The sequence below is a fragment of the Biomphalaria glabrata genome, chromosome 9 (assembly GCF_947242115.1).
Source record: "Biomphalaria glabrata chromosome 9, xgBioGlab47.1, whole genome shotgun sequence".
In the NCBI taxonomy this organism is placed as follows: Eukaryota; Metazoa; Mollusca; class Gastropoda; family Planorbidae; genus Biomphalaria; species Biomphalaria glabrata.
Genome location: NC_074719.1, coordinates 25,829,616 through 25,854,698, shown reverse-complemented (window position 1 = coordinate 25,854,698; position 25,083 = coordinate 25,829,616). Strand labels below are relative to the sequence as shown.

Genomic DNA, 25,083 nt, shown 5'->3' with positions numbered 1-25,083 from the left:
ACACACTCTTTGTCTCACTCTTTCTTCCTCTGTATTTCTCTCACTCTCAATAGCCTCCCCATTTTCAATATCTATCTCCTATTGCCTATTTTTTTCAGTAGCTTAGTAAAGTCCGAACACATTTTCAGAGACCCAACAAAGGAAAACACACACAAAAATAGTGTGCTGCTTATCTTTAGAGTCCGTAAAAAAATAAAAAATAAACACTGTAGTTTCAATTTCTTACTAGTCTTTATTTCATCAAAAATAAAAAATAAAAATATTCTCAACAGTGTATTCATCAACGGTATTATAGATATATACATATTTTATATATACACTGTATACACACAGATATTGTCACTGAGTATGTATATGTATTTGTGTGAGTGCTTATATATATATACATACACATTAGCTTAAACTCATCATACTACTCTACATATAAATGACGTAGACGTGATACCTCTATGACTTCTATGAGTACGTCCATTATATACAAGTTGCTGCTGGAATGATCAACGTCAATTCTGTAGACGTAGAACTAAGTACCTAGCAACCAGGAAATAATAAATAGCAAGAAATGTAGTGATACAAACATATAGAGTGCTGTTACATTAGCCACCCTAACCTACTTACACACGATCAGTTTTGTTGACTGACAAACTAATGGACAAAATCTTGTTGGATGTTCATCAAATTTGTATTTCTGTACCTTCTATCCAAACTTCAAACTGCACAAATTTTCAAAATTTCAAGTCATTTCTGTTCGCAAGTTATCTTTTATTATTATTATCATTTGATGTCAACAACCTAAATATGTCTGCTGAGCAGTAAAGGCCCACGTGAGTTTTTGGTCTTCAAGTTATTGAGGCCTTTGAGGAGTTTTCAACCTTGTATGCGTTTAGGGTTTTGCAAGAGTTGTAGGCCTTGTAGATTTGGCCAATAAGGAGTTGTGTACCTTGTCACTAACATATATCAACTCTTCTTCCCAAAAAAACATAAAAATACTCGTTGTCAGGTTCGTATGTTTCGCTATAGTTTTAGGTCTAGGTCTAGAGCAAGGTCGACGGTTAGCAAGCTGATGACAAGAAATGTTCGAGCCTATCCTAAACTTTACTCCATTCATTTTCTCTTCAATAATTCAAGTTTTAAGTACAACAAATGTTTAGAGACATTGAAACTGTAATTACACGAATGTTTAAATAATTAAACAATTGATCAATGAGACATTTGCATACAATAATTTTCAATCCACTCGAGGCAAAAAATGTTTCAATAATTGTTCACTTAAATGTTGTTGGGATGCTTCACTATTGGTATTGCTCGAGTTGTGTAGAGAAAACTCCAAGTTGGCATCACTCAATTTAGAATAGCTTTCGTCTTTAGCACTAGCCTGGGTTGTAGTAACAGATGAAGGAGGTCCTTCACTTGTGTCTCTACAAGTCCTGGTGATTTCATTGTGTGCAGCAAACTGTTCGATGGACACTGACAAACTTGTGCTTAGAGGCCGGCTGCTGGCTGGAGCGCTTCTTTCGGAGTCACGTGACTGGCAGTGAAAGTTATTCATATCCAGGAGATTATGTTCGTCACTTTCAGATTTACAGGTGCGATATTGTATCTCTGAAACGTCATTTGGAGAGCTGATGACAGGGGAGGTAATTGCATTATTAGGTGTAGAGTTATGTGCCCGTGTCTCCACGTTGTTTTCTGGTTTCTGACCTCTCAGCTCAAGAAGTGGCTCTTTGGTAATAGACAGGGGAGAGCACTCTGCGTTGACTTCTTGCACTGCTTCTAAATTGTTCACGCAAAACTCCATCGAGGCACCGTAGAGCAGGGGCGTCGTCTGCTTTATGTTTATGTGGATGTTGGGGTGGGGCCTGAGAAACGCTTCCGACGTTGTTGTGGCAGGCCGAGGTAGAAGTACAGGAGGGGGGCGGCGATACACATTTTGTACAGACTGGGTGGCGCCATGATTTTGGACGTGAACAGTTCTAGATGACCTTTCTGCACACACCCCAAGCACCTTCTTAAAACTTTGCCTGAAGCCATGACTTAGCATACAGTATAATATGGGGTTCAGGGAGTTAACTCCGAATGAGAACAATAAAACTAGTGTCCCCCTATAAACGTATGGATCAAACAGAATGTGACCACTATTGAAGTCCTCAGCTATGTGGTACACGTGAATAGGTAACCAACCGACTGCAAATACTAGAGTTATTGCGAAAACAATTTTCGCGATCCGTCGCCTGTCTTTGATGACGAGAACTTGCATATTTCCTCCTTGTGTGGATCGAGTTCCGGGCTTTGTAAAATGCCAAAGTCTTTGGCCGATTTTGAAGTGGAACACGCTGAGCATAGAGAGAGGAAGAAGATACATGAGCACAAAGTTAAGCACTGTGTCAATCTGCAAGAGCAGAAGTCTCTCTACCCTGTGACACACAGTCACCGTGGACACGATGTGGAAGACTTTCTTTTCGTTGTAGAGGAAGATCCTTGGGGTCATGATGACCAAAGCTAAGAGCCAACAGGAAATGTTAATGACCACCGCCCTCTTCGTGGTTCTGTGGAAAGAATTAAAAGATGGTCAGTTTTTTTATATTTTATTTTCTTGCTCTTCATTATTGAACATTTGTAAACATTGTGTGAGGCATTTCAAGACATTCTTGGACATTTCAGAACAATTAAGGACATTCTGCGACATTTCAAGACATCATAGACATTCGAAGGCAGTGTTGGGCGCCATAAGACATTAAAGAACATTCTAGGACACTGCATGTCCTTCTAAGAATTTAAATACGTTGCAGGACGTTGTTGAGCCTCATGAACATCGTAGGACATTCTCAAATATATTAGGACACCTTTGGTCATACTAGGACTTTATAGAGCACTACGAAAAATTCAAAAGCTGTCAGCAGAAGCCAATATAATCTTTTTCGAAATAAAGTTTTCTGGGAAAAAAAATATTTAAAAATCATAAGTAACTAGATTCTATTTGTCTTGAGAAGTCCAAGGTTAGAATATGGTCATTTTTTTTTGTTTTTGTTTTGATTAGATAATGCTATTTCTTTTTGTCCTGTTCAATGTTTGTAGATTCCATCCATCCATCCATCCCAGTGGCGCTACTGCCGATGGAGGGCTCTGGACTGCTTCAACACATCCCTCCATTCAGATCTCTCTTGAGCCTTTCGTCCCCACGCTTGAACCCCAAACTGTCACATCATCAATCCATCGCATTCGGGGTCTGCCTTTATCATTTTTGCCGGTATACAATTTTCGCTCCTCTGTTTTCTAACAATCTTTCGACGTGACACCCAACGTAGTCTGTTCTTTTTTATTTCTGTCACTATCATTGGGTCTTCATACAATTGATATATCTCATGGTTAGTGCGTGTCCTCCCCCTTGTTTCATCTTGTATAGCACCATAGATTTTCCTAAGAATGTTTCGTTTCCAAGTATTTAGTAAATTTGTAGATTCACTTTTAAGAAGTACATTTTATATTTTGATTTGTTCTGGGCTCTCATAGAACGCCTTAAATTAGTTCCTTACGGTGTGTTATCTCTTAGAAATAAAAACGTATAAGTCCCTACATTGCCTTATAATCTGCCTGCTGCTATTGGCTTGGCTGGGTCATTAAGTAGTAGCGCTGCTCATCTGGCAAGGATATCCTAGCACCTACTGAGATAGAGATAAAGTCAAGTTGGTGTGTGTATACTAATTGTGTCGAGCAGAAGATTTGTTTTCTATATAAAATGACGACCTTGTCAGTCTACGTAGGTTTCTACACAAGTTGTACGTGGCGACATGTCTCCATTTGTTTCAGCATCCAGCAGAGGGGATGACGTCAAGTAGAAAGGATGACGTAGAGCTGCGAGAATGACGTCAAACAAACGGATGAACGTAGTGACAATCGACAAAAAAAAAGTTCAAAGACAGTTCATTATGATCGAAACATTGAAACTATAAATTTAATTCCGTTTTGTTAATGACATTCAATTGCTGCAAATTGCTTGTCAACATAGAGTAACAGTTTATACAATCAGACCAGTCTCAGCATAGAGCAACAGTTTATACAATCAGACCAGTCTCAACATAGAGAAACAGTTTATACAACCAGACCAGTCTCAGCATAGAGAAACAGTTTATACAACCAGACCAGTCTCAACAGTTTATACAATCAGACCAGTCTCAACATAGAGAAACAGTTTATACAACCAGACCAGTCTCAGCATAGAGAAACAGTTTATACAACCAGACCAGTCTCAACAGTTTATACAACCAGACCAGTCTCAACATAGAGAAACAGTTTATACAACCAGACCAGTCTCAACATAGAGCAACAGTTTATACAACCAGACCAGTCTCAGCATAGAGCAACAGTTAATACAACCAGACCAGTCTCAACAGTTTATACAACCAGACCAGTCTCAACATAGAGCAACAGTTTATACAACCAGACCAGTCTCAGCATAGAGCAACAGTTTATACAACCAGACCAGTCTCAACATAGAGCAACAGTTTATACAACCAGACCAGTCTCAGCATAGAGCAACAGTTTATACAACCAGACCAGTCTCAACATAGAGCAACAGTTTATACAACCAGACCAGTCTCAACATAGAGAAACAGTTTATACAACCAGACCAGTCTCAACAGTTTATTACAACCAGACCAGTCTCAGCATAGAGCAACAGTTTATACAACCAGACCAGTCTCAACAGTTTATACAACCAGACCAGTCTCAACATAGAGCAACAGTTTATACAACCAGACCAGTCTCAACATAGAGCAACAGTTTATACAACCAGACCAGTCTCAACATAGAGCAACAGTTTATACAACCAGACCAGTCTCAACATAGAGTAATAGTTTATACAACCAGACCAGTCTCAACATAGAGTAACAGTTTATACAATCAGACCAGTCTCAACATAGAGCAATAGTTTATACAACCAGACCAGTCTCAACATAGAGCAACAGTTTATACAATCAGACCAGTCTCAACATAGAGTAATAGTTTATACAACCAGACCAGTCTCAACATAGAGCAACAGTTTATACAATCAGACCAGTCTCAACATAGAGTAATAGTTTATACAACCAGACCAGTCTCAACATAGAGCAACAGTTTATACAACCAGACCAGTCTCAACATAGAGCAATAGTTTATACAACCAGACCAGTCTCAACATAGAGCAACAGTTTATACAATCAGACCAGTCTCAACATAGAGTAATAGTTTATACAACCAGACCAGTCTCAACATAGAGCAACAGTTTATACAATCAGACCAGTCTCAACATAGAGTAATAGTTTATACAACCAGACCAGTCTCAGCATAGAGCAATAGTTTATACAACCAGACCAGTCTAAACATAGAGCAACAGTTTATACAACCAGACCAGTCTCAACATAGAGCAATAGTTTATACAACCAGACCAGTCTCAGCATAGAGAAACAGTTTATACAACCAGACCAGTCTCAACATAGAGCAACAGTTTATACAACCAGACTAGTCTCAACATAGAGCAACAGTTTATACAACCAGACCAGTCTCAACATAGAGAAACAGTTTATACAACCAGACCAGTCTCAGCATAGAGCAACAGTTTATACAACCAGACCAGTCTCAACATAGAGCAACAGTTTATACAACCAGACCAGTCTCAACATAGAGCAACAGTTTATACAACCAGACCAGTCTCAACATAGAGAAACAGTTTATACAACCAGACCAGTCTCAACATAGAGCAACAGTTTATACAACCAGACCAGTCTCAACATAGAGAAACAGTTTATACAACCAGACCAGTCTCAACAGTTTATACAACCAGACCAGTCTCAACAGTTTATACAACCAGACCAGTCTCAACAGTTTATACAACCAGACCAGTCTCAACAGTTTATACAACCAGACCAGTCTCAACAGTTTATACAACCAGACCAGTCTCAACATAGAGCAACAGTTTATACAACCAGACCAGTCTCAACAGTTTATACAACCAGACCAGTCTCAACATAGAGCAACAGTTTATACAACCAGACCAGTCTCAACAGTTTATACAACCAGACCAGTCTCAACAGTTTATACAACCAGACCAGTCTCAACAGTTTATACAACCAGACCAGTCTCAACAGTTTATACAACCAGACCAGTCTCAACAGTTTATACAACCAGACCAGTCTCAACATAGAGCAACAGTTTATACAACCAGATCAGTCTCAACAGTTTATACAACCAGACCAGTCTCAACATAGAGCAACAGTTTATACAACCAGACCAGTCTCAACAGTTTATACAACCAGACCAGTCTCAACAGTTTATACAACCAGACCAGTCTCAACAGTTTATACAACCAGACCAGTCTCAACAGTTTATACAACCAGACCAGTCTCAACAGTTTATACAACCAGACCAGTCTCAACAGTTTATACAACCAGACCAGTCTCAACATAGAGCAACAGTTTATACAACCAGACCAGTCTCAACAGTTTATACAACCAGACCAGTCTCAACAGTTTATACAACCAGACCAGTCTCAACAGTTTATACAACCAGACCAGTCTCAACAGTTTATACAACCAGACCAGTCTCAACAGTTTATACAACCAGACCAGTCTCAACAGTTTATAAAAAATTTTTTAGCAAATTTACACCAGAAAACGTTTCAATTAGTAATAGATGTTTGTATATATAGGTTTACATGTTACTGAAAAAAAAAGGATATTTTTTCCATGACCTAATAATGACTTTCCTGATATTACTTATGAAACTATAAATACTAAATACTACATACGTCTTGTATGTATTGTCTTTAAGTGCTGACTTTAAAAACAAAAAAGTGTGTTTATTCATGTGAAAAAGGATTCGCTTTTGGAAGACATTACGTTTCATCTAAGCTTGGTAAATTATATGAAACAGTTTTTGAAATACTAATACGTGACGGAGGGACAAACAGACAGACCGCACAAAACTAATAGTGGCTTCTCCCTTTTCGTTGGCCGCTAAAAATCGACAATATAATCTAAGAAAATGAGAAGAGAGCTACTGTTGAACTTATGCATACAATTGTGAAACCAAGCTGAAAGAAAGCATTGTACTGACCTCACAAGCCTAGAATCCACTGGATAAATGACTGCCAAGTAACGGTCAAACCCTGTAGCAGTGATTGTCAGAACACTGACCGCCATACTGACAGACATGACGTAGTTGGTCAGGTGACCTGCTCGAGAACAAGAAAAAGTTACATGTGAACATGAACACAGAAACTTGGACTTTTGTTTGTATTTCTTCCAGCAATGAGAACATTTGAAGTCATCACAAAAAAACTGTCCGAATGTTTTGTGAAAGTTGTGTTTCATTAGTTGAAAGTTGTGTTTCACTAGTTGAAAGTTGTGTTTCAGTATTTTAAAGTTGTGTTTCAATATTTAAAGTTGTGTTTCAGTATTTTAAAGTAGTGTTTCAGTATTTTAAAGTAGTGTTTCAGTATTTAAAAGTTGTGTTTCAGTATTTTAAAGTTGTGTTTCACTAGTTGAAAGTTGTGTTTCACTAGTTGAAAGTTGTGTTTCACTAGTTGAAAGTTGTTTTTCACTAGTTGAAAGTTGTGTTTCACTAGTTGAAAGTTGTATTTCACTAGTTGAAAGTTGTATTTCACTAGTTGAAAGTGTCCCAATATTTAAAAGATGTTTATTTCATACTTTTTGTAACTCCTACCCTTTCACCCCTACAACTAGACAGTAAAATTAATTTGATGTAAAAACGTTCTCCCCCCGCTATGTCCACTTTGCTCTCCGCCTCTGGTTATTACGATTAGTTTCTGACCTGTGTCACGAGGAAGATTCTATATTTACTTCTCAAAGTTGTAATTAGAATTCTTCACCCCCTCTCATCCTCCTCATGTTTCTAACAATACCTCCCTCCCCCTCTCCCCTCCATCTCTCGGGTTCAAATTCTTGCTTAGAGGCCTTCACCGATTCACAGAAATCTCGAGCTGTCCAGGTGTGTCTGAATGTCAGGCGGAGGTGACTAGCCTACTTCTGATGACAACAACATCGGCATTGACCTAGGTCATACAATGTACATAGCGAACTACGTCATTATGAGGACGTATCTAGGTATAAATACTTACATAGGCTAACACACACACACACACAGAGGCGTAGCGACGTACTCGTGGCCACGGGTTCAAGAGTATTATAGGTGTATCCCCATAAACGTCTTACCCGTTAAATAAATGTACCTCTCTTCAATAATTCAGTTTGTATGGTACAACCACTGAACATTTATAATATATAGTAATAATAGTTTCCAACCTTCGCCCACTCATTATTTATTATTTGAGCCGGATTTAAGGAAGGCTACTGCCCTGGGGCCTCCACAATAGAGAGGCCTTCACAATAGAGATTTTTTAAATCTGAATTTCAAAGGGGCAGAAATTTATTTTTTTTTAATTCCAAAATATTTTTGTTTCGCATTTGAAATGTTACAGTTGGCCCAACACTGTCGTGGCAGTGTCCTCTTGTAGTGTTATCTGAATCAATCAATGCAGCGCTGTGCCGTCACTTCAGGGCCGTACTCTCCACAAACTCAAAAATATCTATTCTGTCTAGTAATGTCTAGTCAATATTTTTGGAAGAAGGAAAATGAGATTACATTTACAAGTAGGCCTGTTCTGTTTCTTTCTTCTAAACTAGTGAATGTTTTTAGATATAAGTATTGTTACGAATCTCACTATCCAGGCTCTCTGCAAACTGCACCATACACCACCAACTTAAAGAACTTGACAAGTCAGGGCTCCAAAATAACGTAAAGGTTTAATGTCCATAAATAACAGCCAATACTGTACAATTGGCAGCACGTAGAACAGTACAAATAGCTCTGCGATAACAAATATCTCTCCGATAACACCGTTCCGCCGTATCAAGTCTTGCACTGGTCTCTCCGTCTTGTTCCGGGCTTGCACTGGGTTCAACAGTTCAGGACTGACTTCACACACTAGGCTCGTTGTGTCGGACTCGATCACAGACCAAGATCAAGACGCCAGCCGTCTCAACTGTACTTGATAGTACTCCGCACTGAACCGTCGTAATGCTCCGTACAGGACCACACTGTTGAACTGTGCTGTAGTCGACCGTGTTCTGAACTCCTGTCGTAAACCCGCTTTCTGAACCTTGCTGTATTGAGCCCCTTTTCTCGACCGTCTTGACTGCGCAACCTCCGCTCTTATATAGGGTCCCTACTGGCCTTCTCGAACCGGACAGAACGCCCCTCGACGTTTCTAGGTGGTCAGATGACTATAACTCTCGTGACGCTCCTGAGCTCTGTTCACGTTGGCGATCCTTCCCGAACTGTCCTGTTGACCCTCGACTCGGCTGACAGTCGTAACTCGTCACGGTTGACCGCTCGTCTAGCGCTGGCCTGGGGCGATTTGCGTCGGCTGACTACACTTACACCACTACCCCCATCTGTGCCACCACCAGGTTTATAACACTGCCCCCTCCTTAGATCTGTCCGTCCCGGACAGAATCAACATCATGACATTGGCTGTAAATTTTCATCGCTGCAGGTGGGGGTCGATCAGTGGCAGTTGGCTTGCCTCTTGAGCTTGATGGAGCCATCCATGTTGCAGTCAGCAATGGGCGCTTCCTTCTCCTCCAATTGGCCTTCACCTGGTTGCATGGACGTCGTGCTTTCATTGCCATCCACGTTGAATTCAGAAAACGTTTTCTTCTTCTCCTCCAGTTAGCCTTCATCTGGTTGCATCGATGTCGTTGTCGCATCGTCATCCATGTTGCACTCAACAAAAGTTGCCTTCTTCTTCTTCTCCGCCAGTTGGTCTTCATGTGGCTGCAGTTATTTCTTGGTAGAATCACCATGCACGTTGGACTACGCAAACGCCGCCTTCTTCTTTTCCTCCAGTTGATCGTCCTCTTGTTGCAGTGACGTTGTGGTTGCATCGCTCTCTTGTCGGTCGGTACCGAGGACAGCCACTTGACACATGGAGAGGTATTGGATGTAAGGGCTGGGGATACCAAGATCGTTGGCAAAGGAGGTGGCTTCATAGGGCTTTGCGAAGAAGAACTGGGATGGGCTTCAAATCCACAGGGCGGGGAATTGTGGTACAGGTCATCATCTTCAGCCTTGTCTGGAGGGCATGCTCGTGGGGCAAGTTGGTAACACTTCTCGTGCAAAGGTTCTTCGTCTTCGGCTTCAGGCTCCATTCGGCTTTCTTCTCCACCATCAGCACCTCCTTCTCTCGTCTCAGTATCGGGCCAATCGTCTGTTGGTTTCAGACCTTGTCGATGACTTTCGTCGTGCAAATGTCCATCAACTTCAACGTCAGGCTTCCTTGGATTCTCTCGACCACCATTAGGACTTTCATCTCCAGTCTTGGCAGCTGGACCAACGTCTTTTAAGTGCAGACCTGGCTGGTATCTCTCGACTTGCATATGTCTCTCAACGGCTTCGTAAGGTTTCAATGGGTTCTCATGATCACCACCAAGGCTCTTCTCACTGGTTTTAGCATCTGAACGAACGTCTGTATTGACGATTCTCTCCTTCACATCAGGTATGCGTTGGTTCATGGAGGCTATCTTGGTGTTCATGGCATCTAGCTGTTGTTGCACAGAGTTCAAGAGCTCTCCTAAAGTTGGTTTAATTTCAAACAGATATGTGTCCGGATCTTTCCCTTCTTCCACAATGTCTTCTCGGAGGCGTGCTTGTAAGGTTTCCTTCTTTCCGCCATTTTTCAGCCCTCGTTCACGCAGTTCTCGCCTCAGTTCTATAAATTCAAGTTCGTACAGCAGTTTCAGACAAGCCATAGTAGATCCGATCCAATCCGATTCCAATCCGATCCCACTTCTGACACCAGTGCTACGAATCTCACTATCCAGGCTCTCTGCAAACTGCACCATACACCACCAACTTAAAGAACTTGACAAGTCAGGGCTCCAAAATAACGTAAAGGTTTAATGTCCATAAATAACAGCCAATACTGTACAATTGGCAGCACGTAGAACAGTACAAATAGCTCTGCGATAACAAATATCTCTCCGATAACACCGTTCCGCCGTATCAAGTCTTGCACTGGTCTCTCCGTCTTGTTCCGGGCTTGCACTGGGTTCAACAGTTCAGGACTGACTTCACACACTAGGCTCGTTGTGTCGGACTCGATCACAGACCAAGATCAAGACGCCAGCCGTCTCAACTGTACTTGATAGTACTCCGCACTGAACCGTCGTAATGCTCCGTACAGGACCACACTGTTGAACTGTGCTGTAGTCGACCGTGTTCTGAACTCCTGTCGTAAACCCGCTTTCTGAACCTTGCTGTATTGAGCCCCTTTTCTCGACCGTCTTGACTGCGCAACCTCCGCTCTTATATAGGGTCCCTACTGGCCTTCTCGAACCGGACAGAACGCCCCTCGACGTTTCTAGGTGGTCAGATGACTATAACTCTCGTGACGCTCCTGAGCTCTGTTCACGTTGGCGATCCTTCCCGAACTGTCCTGTTGACCCTCGACTCGGCTGACAGTCGTAACTCGTCACGGTTGACCGCTCGTCTAGCGCTGGCCTGGGGCGATTTGCGTCGGCTGACTACACTTACACCACTACCCCCATCTGTGCCACCACCAGGTTTATAACAGTATTATTATTAATAAGTGGATTTTTATTTAAAAAAAAAAAATTACAAAAAGTGTAAGGGCCTCCACTGAAATCTTGCCCCAGAGCTTTCACTTACTAAACTCCGGCCCTGTTATTAGATATCAACTTTCTATTGTATCAACAGACATAATATTTGTATACTAAAATTGAATTTGTCCGGACTTCTGAGCAGCAAGTCGGAAAGAATTGAATCTAAACTTCCTTCTCATTCTCGCTAAATCAAGAGAACAATGGTACAAGTAAGACAAGTGAATCAGTTTCTAGACTTCCATCAAGAGAACAATGATACTGAATGATACATACACATTGTTTGCAGAAACAAGTGAATCAGTTTCTAGACTTCAATCAAGAGCACAATGATACATACACATTGTTTGCAGAAACAAGTGAATCAGTTTCTAGACTTCCATCAAGAGAACAATGATACATACACATTGTTTGCAGAAAAAAGTGAATCAGTTTCTAGACTTCAATCAAGAGAACAATGATACATACACATTGTTTGCTAATTTAGAAAATTGTGAACACAAACATGTATATAATATTCTTACAGCCAAGAGGTTTGATTTTTTTCAATATAAACCCCTATTGAAACACATCGAGTCATGGTTGCACAAACACACATTTATCTTTCTGAGACCACTAAACACCTACACAGACAACGTATGACGTCAATGCTGATGTCGTGTGTCGTCTAAAGTTAGTAGGCTCCATCTGATTCTAAAAGTACATGAACATAATGGCTCCATCTGATTCTAAAAGTACACGAACATAATGGCTCCATCTGATTCTAAAAGTACATGAACATAATGGCTCCATCTGATTCTAAAAGTACATGAACATAATTGTTCCATCTGATTCTAAAAGTACATGAACATAATGGCTCCATCTGATTCTAAAAGTACATGAACATAATGGCTCCATCTGATTCTAAAAGTACATGAACATAATTGTTCCATCTGATTCTAAAAGTACATGAACATAATGGCTCCATCTGATTCTAAAAGTACATGAACATAATGGCTCCATCTGATTCTAAAAGTACATGAACATAATTGTTCCATCTGATTCTAAAAGTACATGAACATAATGGCTCCATCTGATTCTAAAAGTACATGAACATAGTGGCTCCATCTGATTCTAAAAGTACATGAACATAATGGCTCCATCTGATTCTAAAAGTACATGAACATAATGGCTCCATCTGATTCTAAAAGTACATGAACATAGTGGCTCCATCTGATTCTTAAAGTACATGGACATAATGGCTCCATCTGTTTCTAGAACTACATGGACATGGACGTCTCTCTACTCTTGTCTTATTCCGTAATCTCTAGCTTGTGTAGCCAACAATAAAATATTATTTTGTAGGCCTAAATGCTTCCAGCTGATGCAAAACTTGAAATAAGGACTTGTAACACGAACTTTCAAACTCAAATTTCATTCTAATCTAATTTTATATCAAAATGTATTACATAACTTCTGGGGATTTCCACACAAAAAGTTCATCAAAGTTAGCTGCTCTTTGGTTGAACTTAATTCTTGAAATCTCGTTTACGTTCTTTAAGCAACAAACTTCAGTAAGAAAGAAAGAAAAAGTGATATGAAGAAAGGTGGTGGTGAAATAATGAAGCCTAAAGAAAGAAGTAAATAACAAAAAAAACAAAGGTCAAGCCCCCAAAAGATGGCAAAGTACTAGCTACGCCACTGGTCTGCGTGAAAAACAACAACTCTAGATTTCAATTGTGTGTTCCTCTCGTCAGTGACAGAATGTAACTAAATTGTCCTCTTCGTTTCACTCTTTTATGTTGTCAATCAAAAGCATGGACCCTCCCACTTCCGCGATTCTCCAGCCACGCCTCTTTGCATTCCATGGCCTGCGTGGGCCCATTATTGTCATGCAGCGACCAGTCGTTAGAGTTTCACGACATTTCCGGTCAACGTCATGTCGAAACGTCCGGTTACTGACCTCTCATTGTTAAACATAACACTCAGTTCATTTTTGGTTGTATTTGGACCTTCGACCATCTACCCAAGCCTAGATCTTTTCTAATTATCTTTCCCAAGCCTAGATCTTTTCTAATTATCTTTCCCAAGCCTAGATTTTCTCTTTTCTAATTATCTTTCCCAAGACTAGATCTTCTCTTTTCTAATTATCTTTCCCAAGCCTAGATCTTTTCTAATTATCTTTCCCAAGCCTAGATCTTTTCTAATTATCTTTCCCAAGCCTAGATTTTCTCTTTTCTAATTATCTTTCCCAAGACTAGATCTTCTCTTTTCTAATTATCTTTCCCAAGCCTAGATCTTTTCTAATTATCTTTCCCAAGCCTAGATCTTTTCTAATTATCTTTCCCAAGACTAGATCTTCTCTTTTCTAATTATCTTTCCCAAGACTAGATCTTTTCTAATTATCTTTCCCAAGCCTAGATCTTTTCTAATTATCTTTCCCAAGCCTAGATTTTCTCTTTTCTAATTATCTTTCCCAAGACTAGATCTTCTCTTTTCTAATTATCTTTCCCAAGCCTAGATCTTCTCTTTTCTAATTATCTTTCCCAAGCCTAGATCTTTTCATATATCTTTCCCAAGACTAGATCTTCTCTTTTCTAATTATCTTTCCCAAGCCTAGATCTTTTCTTTTCTAATTATCTTTCCCAAGCCTGGATCTTTTCTCGTCCAAGATCTTACCAACACTTCAATACTTGGGGAAACACAAAATTTGAAATATTTTTAAAAGATAAATTAACTTTTTATAATTAGATATTAATTACTTGGTAAGACATGAAATTAAAAGCGAATTTCTTATTCCATAAGCCAGGACAAATGTGTATAAACGTTCTTTCTTCTCTGGTGCCCTTTGAGCATGGGACTAGTTGTCTAAATGGACAATGGAAACCAACGACTTCGTAGAATTTAAAACGCTAATTAAAGCGAACGACTTTTGTTTTTAGGAACGTTTTTAAATGTATAAAGGGAAGCTCTGGGATCGGTATCTTGATCGGTATCTTGATCTGGCCTTTTGATGCAGTATGCAGATAAGACGTTAAGCTGAGCTATGCTAAAATAAGCTAAAATAAGCTAAGATTCGATACGATAAGATATACGATTATTTAGTTTTGTATTAAGTTTTTTTAGCCTCCCCTGAATGGGGAAAAGCCGCTTATGGTTTTGTGTGGTCAGTCAGTCTGTCCGTCCGACTGCCTGTATGTCTGGTTTAGATCTCATATTACAAATCCGATATCATAATAGTTTCGATCTTCTTTGTTCTGGTGCAATGGTTACTATTTGTTTCATGTTTTTTGTGCAAACGTTTCATTGTTTTAAATTAGCTATGCACGCAGTTGATTATTAATACACCATTTTTACAACAAGTCACTATTAATAGTAACATAAAAACACGGTATACATTATAAGGTTGCCAAATAGTAATACTGTATATCTTCTGAATATCTATAGACATAGTTTTGCTATTACCTACAAATATTTTCTAAAAATAAAATATGTTATAAAGTATTTGCATTACATTAAGTGTTGTAGCGATCGGAGCTCATGACGACCTGCTTACTATTGTGAAAAAACGAAAGCTTAAAACCTTTGGCCACATTACAAGATCTACGGGGCTCGCAAAGACCTTTCTTCAGGGAACAGTGCCAGGGAAAAGAAGAAGAGGCAGACAGAAAAAGCGATGGGAGGACAACATTAAAGAATGGACAGGCCTGCCATTGAGAGAGGTTCTGAACAAGGCAAAAAAAAGGGAGGAATGGAGAAAGACGGTCGACAAATCTTGCCTGGTGCCCCAACGGTCCAACAGACTAAGGGATAGGTAAAGGTAAAAGGTAAGTGTTTTCTGCTATGCAAGCTACTTACACTTAGAGTGCTTACTTTTGTTTTTCAATGAGAACGAATTATTTAGTATGTCTAGAAGTCGAATATAATTTGAAACAACATTTAATAAGCAGTGTTTCATCGTATTCACGTGAAGTGCACTAGCTACATTCAATAGTACATGTAGACTTTTAACCAAAGGGAATAGTGTGTTTGTTTTTTTCTTGAGGAGAGATTGGCCCCTTAAAAAAACATTAATTAGTCATTCAATAACATCCGCTAGGCCAGGCTCACGTTGAACGTTATCTTCATAACCACCAGTTCATTGAATACCTAGGAATATTAACAATATAATAATAATAATAACATTAATAAATCTCTGTATCCTGCGGTATCATATCATTAGTTGGCCTAACAATACAGATTTATTGGCAACACTTTCGATGCGTACAAGTCTCTTCTTTTTGTATTGGCGGAGACCTGCCTGAGTGAACCACTTCGGGGGCCGATTTTGAGTTTGTGTTTCTACCCAAATCATCTTTGTAACCTTGTAATTATCTAAATCTTACAGTTGACTTGTTAATATTTTATAACATTGGCTCATAGATGTAAACGGTTTTGAGATCAAATCCAATCAGGCACAAATGTAGGTGAGTGCTATGGACACTTTAGTTAGGGCCTCTTTCTGTCAGCGCTCATGTGTCGTGTAATCTAATAATCGATAAAGAAAAAAAAGTAAAGTTCCCGTTCAGACCTTGCGAACTACAGGGCAGATGACATCTGTTTCTATAACCAGCGGTTAAGGAGAAGGGTGTCATGTGGCCAGAACAACAACCAATCAATACCTGAAATTCAAAATACCAGTCTTCACCGAGATTCGAACCCAGGACCTCAGGTTCGGAAGCCAAACGCTTAACCACTCAGCCACCGCGCCCCCTAAATCTATATCTACTTTTTTATTTCTCGAGTGAACTGTCTTTTGAGTGCATCTATTTATATCTTGCGCCAGAAATCAAAACAAAGACAGTTGTCAAATCTGCCGCCAGTATTCATGCTGTCACTACAATCGAATTAAGGAAGGGAGATTATCTCATCTCCCGCCAAGCGCACGTGAGACTGCTGCCCGAGTTGTAGAACTTAGCACAAGGAAGAGCAAGTGGAAGGGGAAACAAATCAGGATCCTAAATGTCTATAACCTACCACATTCTTTTGATTGGTTGCTAATTTAAGTTTCTTACGCTTTTCCTGAGACTAAACAGAGAACACTTATTCCAATTACTATTTCGACTAATCTTTTTCTGTCAACAAATTGAAGTCTCTGTCTGCGGTATGATGTCATGTATTTGTCATTTAAATACAACCGGCCTCACAATCACCAGGAAAACGGTTAACGTTAGGCTGCATAAAAAAAAATTATTTTAATGTTGTTGTTGCTTATTCCCACTACTGCACAAATAAAAGTTGACTTTAGAGACACTTTAGTCTCAAAACTACGTCATAAATTCGAAGTTACTCAATTATTGATGAGATTTGGTACAAATAATTTCAATCTAAAGTTACATTTGTTGGTTCTAAAGACTTATTACTGACAGGTATGCACTGCAGCAGTGTGATAAATAAAGCAACGTATTCTTGCAGAACAAGGTTTAGATAAAACAGGTCAAGGTGTTTTTATATTTAAATAAAAAAGGTAAATAAAAAAGAATGTAGAGCATGAAGTTATGTCTACAAGAACATGCCACATACACATCACAGTCACAAACACACATACGCACACACAGACACATATAGGCCTAGGCTCATATATAAAATTAAGAATACATCCTTTTTTTTTTAAAGACGCTGGCCAGGTCACGTGACAGGGCCTACAAATGTAAAATGACACGAAGGGGAGGGTGTGAGACAGTTCCAACTAACACCACGGTGGAAATACGAACGTTCCATGAAGGTCTTGAAGTTTTAAGAAAGAAAGACATTTCTCTCAGACGTCAAAAAGTCTATAAATAAACTGCTTAAAACATGAAGACAAGTACCAAAAAAAACAACAGAAAAGAGATTAATAAAAATACTATTTTTTTTAATTAAAATGCACTATAGACATATATATTATCGGGACAGCGCGAGGTCCGGCATTCTCTAGAATGCCCGAAACGTCCATGCATATTGAGAAATAATTCCTCCATTTCCTACTTCGCCTGGACATTCTATAGAATGACTACAGCTGCTTTAAGCAAAGTGTTAAAAGGTTATTTTAACGTATTGTTACGAATCTCAATATCAGGGCTCTCTGCAAACTGCACCATACACCACCAACTTAAAGAACTTGACAACTCAGGGCTCCAAAGTAACGTAACACTTTAATAGTTGAATAAATAACAGCCAATACTGTACAATTGGCACACGTACACTGTACAAATATCTCTCCGATAACACCGTACCGCCGTATCAACTCTTGCACTGGCCTCTCCGTCTCGTTACGGGCTTGCACTGGGTTCAACAGTTCAGGACTGACTTCACACACTAGGCTCGTTGTGTCGGACTCGATCGCAGACCAAGATCAAGACGCCGTTCGTCTCAACTGTACTTGATAGTACTCCGCACTGAACCGTCGTAATGCTCCGTACAGAACCACACCGCTGAACTGTGCTGTAGTCGACCGGACTGTAGTGAACCGCGCTCTAATTTTGCTGTATTGAGCCCCTTTTCTCGACCGTCTTGACTGCGACACCTCCGCTCTTATATAGGGTCCCTACTGGCCTTCTCGAACCGGACAGAACGCCGCTCGACGTTTCTAGGTGGTCAGATGACTACAACTCTCGTGACGCTCCTGCGCTCTGTTCACGACGGCGATCCTTCCCGAACTGTCCTGTTGACACTCGACTCGGCTGACCGTCGTAGCTCGTCACGGTTGACCGCTCGTCTAGCGCTGGCCTGGGGCGATTTACGTCGGCTGACTACACACACACCACTACCCCTCTCTGTGCCACCACCAAGTTTATAACAGTATTTTATTAATAATATAAATTTCTCGGAATAATATTTCTATTCACCAGTCATCTAAATAAATTAGTATTGTTCTTTAATGTGTGGAGTATGTTTAATTACGACTTTCTAAGTACAACTTAATTGTACTAGTTAACACTACTTAATTTATCATGTTAGACAAGGCTTCAGTGCAATTCATTTGTTTTTCGTCTGAAATAGTAACGCATATTTCGTCATTGAAAAAACAGTAACTTGTAAACATAACGATTAGTTTGAACAGCCAAGGACTGGCGCATGAAATACTTTCAAAGTGTTTGACGTTCTCTTTGTTCTGTTCTGTCCTCCTTGGTCAGGTTGTATCTCTTTTATTGTCTTCCTAGGGGTTTGAATGTGTCTGCTAGGCCTCAGTGGCTCTCACGGCGTTTTTGTATCAACATAGAATAATTGATAAGAACAAAGTAAAAGTTGAAGATGTAATAAAAACGCGTACAAATAGAATATTTATCGGCATATTTTGTTTAAATTATCCTTTCATTATATAAATTAAGACAACTGATTAGAAAATTATTATAGGCCTATTTATTTTATATTTGTATTTTTTTTTAATGAACACAACTATTTCAAAATAAGAGCAGCATGAGCTTTATGAATGACTTGGATTCTGTTTTGCTGTTGCATGTAGACAGTTGTGTGACGGCAACTTTAATTTATTATTTTAATCTATTTAGAAGAAACTAAAGAATTTTATATCTACTAATGTATACTACTATTTTAAAATGCGAGTTGTAGATTTAAAATAATTTTTGATTATTTAAAAATTGAAACTGCACTTAGCTTAGGGTATAAAAACATGGGTCTACAGAGGTATTTTTAGTCCTAATAAATCCTGTTGTTTATTTGTGTTATTTTTTCTCATTTATATTTGATGTATAAATAGATATCTATCTTTCTAAATAAGTTATTTTTTACTTTGCCTGACACAGAACAAGCCATTCTATAGAATATAGAAGAATCATTTCGTACTTTGCCTAAAAACGCCCGGCATTCGGTAGGATGACTGCATTTCGCACTTTGCCGGTAACATATTGATTGATTAAGTCTCATGTTTATTAATATTGGTAGCAAGGGTTAATAAGAAATTGAGATGTTCAACTCAAGAGCAAACAACTAAAAGCGGATAAAGAAAGCACAGGACTCACTCAATAAGGATGACACAGATTTCAATAAGGATGACACAGGTCTCAATAAGGATGACACAGGTCCAATAAGGATGACACAGGTCTCAATAAGGATGAAACAGGTCTCAGTAAGGATGACACAGATCTCAGTAAGGATGACACAGGTCTCAGTAAGGATGACACAGGTCTCAATAAAGATGACACAGGTCTCAGTAAGGATGGCACAGGTCTCAGTAAGGATGACACAGATCTCAATAAGGATGACACAGGTCTCAATAAGGATGATACAGGTCTCAGTAAGGATGACACAGGTCTCAGTAAGGATGACATAGGTCTCAATAAGGATGACACAGGTCTCAATAAGTGAATAAGGATGACACAGGTCTCAATAAGGATGACACAGGTCCAATAAGGATGACACAGGTCTCAATAAGGATGACACAGGTCTCAATAAGGATGACACAGGTCTCAATAAGGATGATACAGATTTTAATAAGGATGACACAGGTTTCAATAAGGATGACACAAGTCTCAGTAAGGATGACACAGGTCTCAGTAAGGATGACATAGGTCTCAATAAGGATGACACAGGTCTCAATAAGTGAATAAGGATGACACAGGTCTCAATAAGGATGACACAGGTCCAATAAGGATGACACAGGTCTCAATAAGGATGACACAGGTCTCAATAAGGATGACACAGGTCTCAATAAGGATGATACAGGTCTCAATAAGGATGACACAGGTCTCAATAAGGATGATACAGGTCTCAATAAGGATGACACAGGTCTCATTAAGGGTGACACAGGTCTCAATAAGGATGACACAGGTCTCAGAAGAAAGTGATTGCTGTTTCACCGGGAAAGGAAAGGGGGAGGTAAGTGAGAGATTCACTTTTTTTTTATTGAGATATTTAAAAACTGACTAATGATGAAATTTGGGGAAGAATGAAACTTCATCGCTGGTAGGGGGGCGCTGCCTTGGTTTATGTTGTCTGCTGTGTTGGCAAAACATGTTGCTGTCATTCTAGTGTTTGCTAACATTTTACCCTAAATTAATATATAATGGACATCATTGGGTTGTTGTTGTATTTCACTCATGCTACATATTAACAAGAGATAAACAATAAAGTCAGTCGGCAGAGGCGGCCTATCTTAGCTGGGAGTGGGGGGAGTGGAGAGTTGTTGGCATTGAGTCTATTTAGTTCACAATCTTGACCAATCTTCCCCTATTCATTTTCTTACGATTATGTTTCATTAAATCCCTCCATATTTCTCCACGTCACATGTTCTTCTTTTTCTCTATTCCTATATTTGATTGCTTAAACATTTGTTACCCGGATCAAACACAACCAAATGTAAACAAAGAGAAGACAACTACGAGAAACTTCCTTATGAAAATCTCCTATGGTCAAAAGTAAAATAATGCTTCTGTGCGTAGAGTTATATATAGATACTCACATAGAATGTTTCCAAATGGCCAGCTGACTAACGTGTGGCTCACGCTCAAAGTGGGCACGCATATCACCAGGTAAAGGAGGTTGGCAGCCGAGAGGTTTAACAGGTATAAATACGTCACTTTCCTCATAGAAATCTGGCGCCCTACCGTGTACACCACCAGGCTGTTCCCGAGGACACCCACCACGAATATCACCGCGAAGAACACCAGGGCAACCACGCGCCCTGCCGACACCAGCTCTCCGTCCAATGAAGACACGCCGGTGTGGTTGGCGATGCCCACGTATTCGTGTTTGCTCCAGTCCACGTGGGACATGTCCAGGACGTTGCCGTCTGCATCGTAGTAAATTCCATTGTCCTCGTCTTCGAATGCTTCACCTTGTCCGTCCTGGTCCAAGAGGATTTGATCAGACGACAACGAGGAACTCATTGTGACCTACCACTGACCAGCCATGAGAGGTTTCTGCAACAATCAAACATAATCCGAGTCTTAAAACCGCTCTAGTAGTGGCGCTGAGAACTTCAACTGTAAAAAAAAAACGCATTAAAAATACTTATAATTAAAGTGGATTCTATTAGAAAACAAAATATTGGGGATATTTATACAATGAAGGCAGATCCATAGAAAGCTTTTTAGTCTTACCGGTGTCAAGAATATGAAAGTATTGATACACTAGACATTTTTAAAGCAATCTAATATTCTGTGTTCACATTTTTATAGCACTGTACAATAAGATTTATACCTAAAAACAAATTTATGTAAAAAAAAACAACTAAAAAAAAAAACACTTCTTGAATGAAAATCACCAATAACTTACTAATCAGACAAAAAAAACTGTTACTAGTACCAAAAAAAAACAATTATAATTGTCCAAAGAAGTTGGAAAGAATGAACACATGTACTTGTAGATACTAGCAGGAAGATCAACAAATCCAAAGTGTATTGCTGGGGACACTCCCAGATCAAAAAGTCACTGGCCATCAAACGGATCAACAGTGGCAGCGGTCGTTACTACGTCTCGAGCAGAAAATCCTTCTGACGTCATTAGTCCTTGATGCGCGCGCACCAGATGCTGCAGACTCGGTTAATCCTCTAAAACAAAATGGCAGCTCACCGAGGAATAAGGAGGCTATTAAGTTAAGAATTCTTGTTTATGTCTGTCTCTTTGCTTTGAATGGAACTCTCAACTTGGGCAAAACCTAGGTCAACCTTTCAACCTCTTTCATAGAAGTGTCGTCGAGTACCCTAAGTGTACAGGTCAGCCATCACCAGCATCATTGGAGCTAACTTCCAAAACATCAACTTTGCTAACTTCCAAGACATCAACTTTCCTAACTTCCAATACATTAACTTTTGCTAACTTCCAAGACATCAACTTTGCTAACTTCCAAGACATCAACTTTGCTAACTTCCAAGACATCAACTTTGCTAACTTCCAAGACATCAACTTTGCTGACTTCCAAGACATCAACTTTGCTAACTTCCAAGACATCAACTTTGCTAACTTCCAAGACATCAACTTTGCTAACTTCCAAGACATCAACTTTTGCTAACTTCCAAGACATCAACTTTTGCTAACTTCCAAGACATCAACTTTGCTAACTTCCAAGACATCAACTTTGCTAACTTCCAATCCAAGACATCAACTTTGCTAACTTCCAAGACATCAACTTTTGCTAACTTCCAAGACATCAACTTTGCTAACTTCCAAGACATCAACTTTGCTAACTTCCAAGACATCAACTTTTGCTAACTTCCAAGACATCAACTTTTGCTACCTTCCAAGACATCAACTTTGCTAACTTCCAAGACATCAACTTTGCTAACTTCCAAGACATCAACTTTGCTAACTTCCAAGACATCAACTTTTGCTAACTTCCAAGACATCAACTTTGCTAACTTCCAATCCAAGACATCAACTTTGCTAACTTCCAAGACATCAACTTTGCTAACTTCCAAGACATCAACTTTGCTAACTTCCAAGACATCAACTTTTGCTAACTTCCAAGACATCAACTTTGCTAACTTCCAATCCAAGACATCAACTTTGCTAACTTCCAAGACATCACCTTTGCTAACTTCCAAGACATCAACTTTGCTAACTTCCAAGACATCAACTTTGCTAACTTCCAAGACATCACCTTTGCTAACTTCCAAGACATCAACTTTGCTAACTTCCAAGACATCACCTTCGTTTGTTCAACCCGACATTATTTTGAAGACTTCTAGAAATCATTGATGTCGGTAACAATTAAAAGGCTGGTCATATGATGTCATTACGATGTCATTACGATGTCATATGATGTCATTACGATGTCATTACGATGTCATATGATGTCATTACGATGTCCTAGTTGACTACAACTATTTAAGTAGCTGGCCACTCCTGTTGACTGCGTACACGTAACAGAAATTATGCTTAAAATCTTAAAGGTTAAATAAACAAGAACAAAAATCACCTCTCTATAATTGTCTATATTTTGATAATTTATGTGTAGGCCTACATTGTGTTTTTGGTAAAATATTATTTGTATTGATTTTTGCGAGTGTTTTTTTGTTGTTTTTTTTTTTTGCAGTCCCGTTGGTTTTGGTGGTGTCATGTGTCCATCAATCCGCTTGTCTGTCAAGCGTAAGTTCCGGTATGGTGTGTGCTACTGATACGCCGACATGTTTCTAGATTATTATAAATTCTTTGGTTGTTCAAATTTAAAATGCAATTTGTTTTGACATACATAGGAAACCATTTTATTGAGGGTGAAAACCTCAGATTGTGTTACATACAATCTTATCATAATCATTCTATAGTAGAACAATCTATAGCAGAACACTTCATAGTCGATCATTCTATAGAAGGTCATTCTATAGTGGGGCTTTCTATAGTAAGTCAATCATTCTATATTCTATAGTATATCATTCTATAGTAAGCCATTCTATAGTCACCCATTCTATAGTACAACATTGTATAATAGAACATTCTAATAGGATCATTCTATAGTACAACTTTGTATAATAGAACATTCTAATAGGATCATTCTATAGTACAACTTTGTATAATAGAACATTCTAATAGGATCATTCTATAGTAGAATTATTTCTGTAGTAAATCATTCTATAGTAGGCCTATGGTTTAAAATTGATTTCACTTAATGTCTTCATATTGTTTCAATTAGGTAGTATGGTTATTTAATGTATACTAGAAGAATTTCATTTTTAGCGGCCCCCGAAAGGGGAAAAGACGCTATTAGTTTTCTGTGGAATGTCTGTCCGTCCGTCCGTCCGTCCTTCCGTCCGTCCGTCCCGTTTAGATCTCGTAAACTAGAAAAGATAGTGAAAATCCGACATCATACTATTTTAAACCATTCAAAGTTCTGATGCAACGGCTACTCTTTTCTTTTCTAAAACCGAAAAATCTAATTTTTTAAATCACATATGAAAGCAGTTGTTTCATAAAAATACACCACTTTTACTAATATTCACTATAAATAGTAGCAAACACGGGAGGCTGTTTAGTATGGGATATAACTATTTACCATATTTTTAACACATTTATGCAAATGGTTTTAGATTTTTTGTATTGCTAAGTTAAGTAAGTTCTGTCATACTAACTACTAATTAACACACACACACACACATTTTGTTTTTTTGTTTTTTCAAGAGAAAAAATCTATTTAGTATGCGTATAAGTTGGACATAAATTTAAAACAACAATTAATAAGTAGATTTTTATATTGTCGCGTGAACTGCAGCTGGGCGATGTACATATAGAACACTTAACCTTAACTAAAGGATTATTTTTTTTCGTAAATGTTTTTTTCTTGAGGATTTGAATGAGAGATTGACCCTTTACAAAATAATTAGATCAATTAGATATTCATTATAAGACATCAGTTAGGCCAGGTTTACATCTAACTTCACATTCACTTTCACCTATCCTTTGGTCTGCTGGACCGCTGGGGCACCACACAAGATCTGTCAACCTACTTTCTCCATTC

The 25,083-nt window shown here is 38.9% G+C and overlaps 1 protein-coding gene and 1 long non-coding RNA gene across 2 annotated transcripts in view; one reads left to right on the top strand and one right to left on the bottom strand.

Annotated features, from left to right (window-relative positions):
- Window positions 1-212: 212 nt before the first annotated feature.
- Window positions 213-25,083, bottom strand: part of LOC106056768 (prolactin-releasing peptide receptor-like) — a 27,865-nt gene continuing 2,994 nt past the window's right edge. The window contains exons 2-4 of the mRNA XM_013213615.2: window positions 21,094-21,616; window positions 7,090-7,207; window positions 213-2,546 (exon numbers count right to left, since the gene is read on the bottom strand). Of these exons, the coding sequence (XP_013069069.2) occupies window positions 1,229-2,546; window positions 7,090-7,207; window positions 21,094-21,520 (1,863 nt within the window). The 5' untranslated portion in view covers window positions 21,521-21,616 and the 3' untranslated portion in view covers window positions 213-1,228. The remainder of the gene's footprint in view (window positions 2,547-7,089; window positions 7,208-21,093; window positions 21,617-25,083) is intronic.
- LOC129928333 (uncharacterized) overlaps window positions 15,183-25,083 on the top strand; it is a 22,717-nt gene continuing 12,816 nt past the window's right edge. Inside the window, exon 1 of the long non-coding RNA XR_008779944.1 lies at window positions 15,183-15,481. This is a non-coding gene — a long non-coding RNA (uncharacterized LOC129928333). The remainder of the gene's footprint in view (window positions 15,482-25,083) is intronic.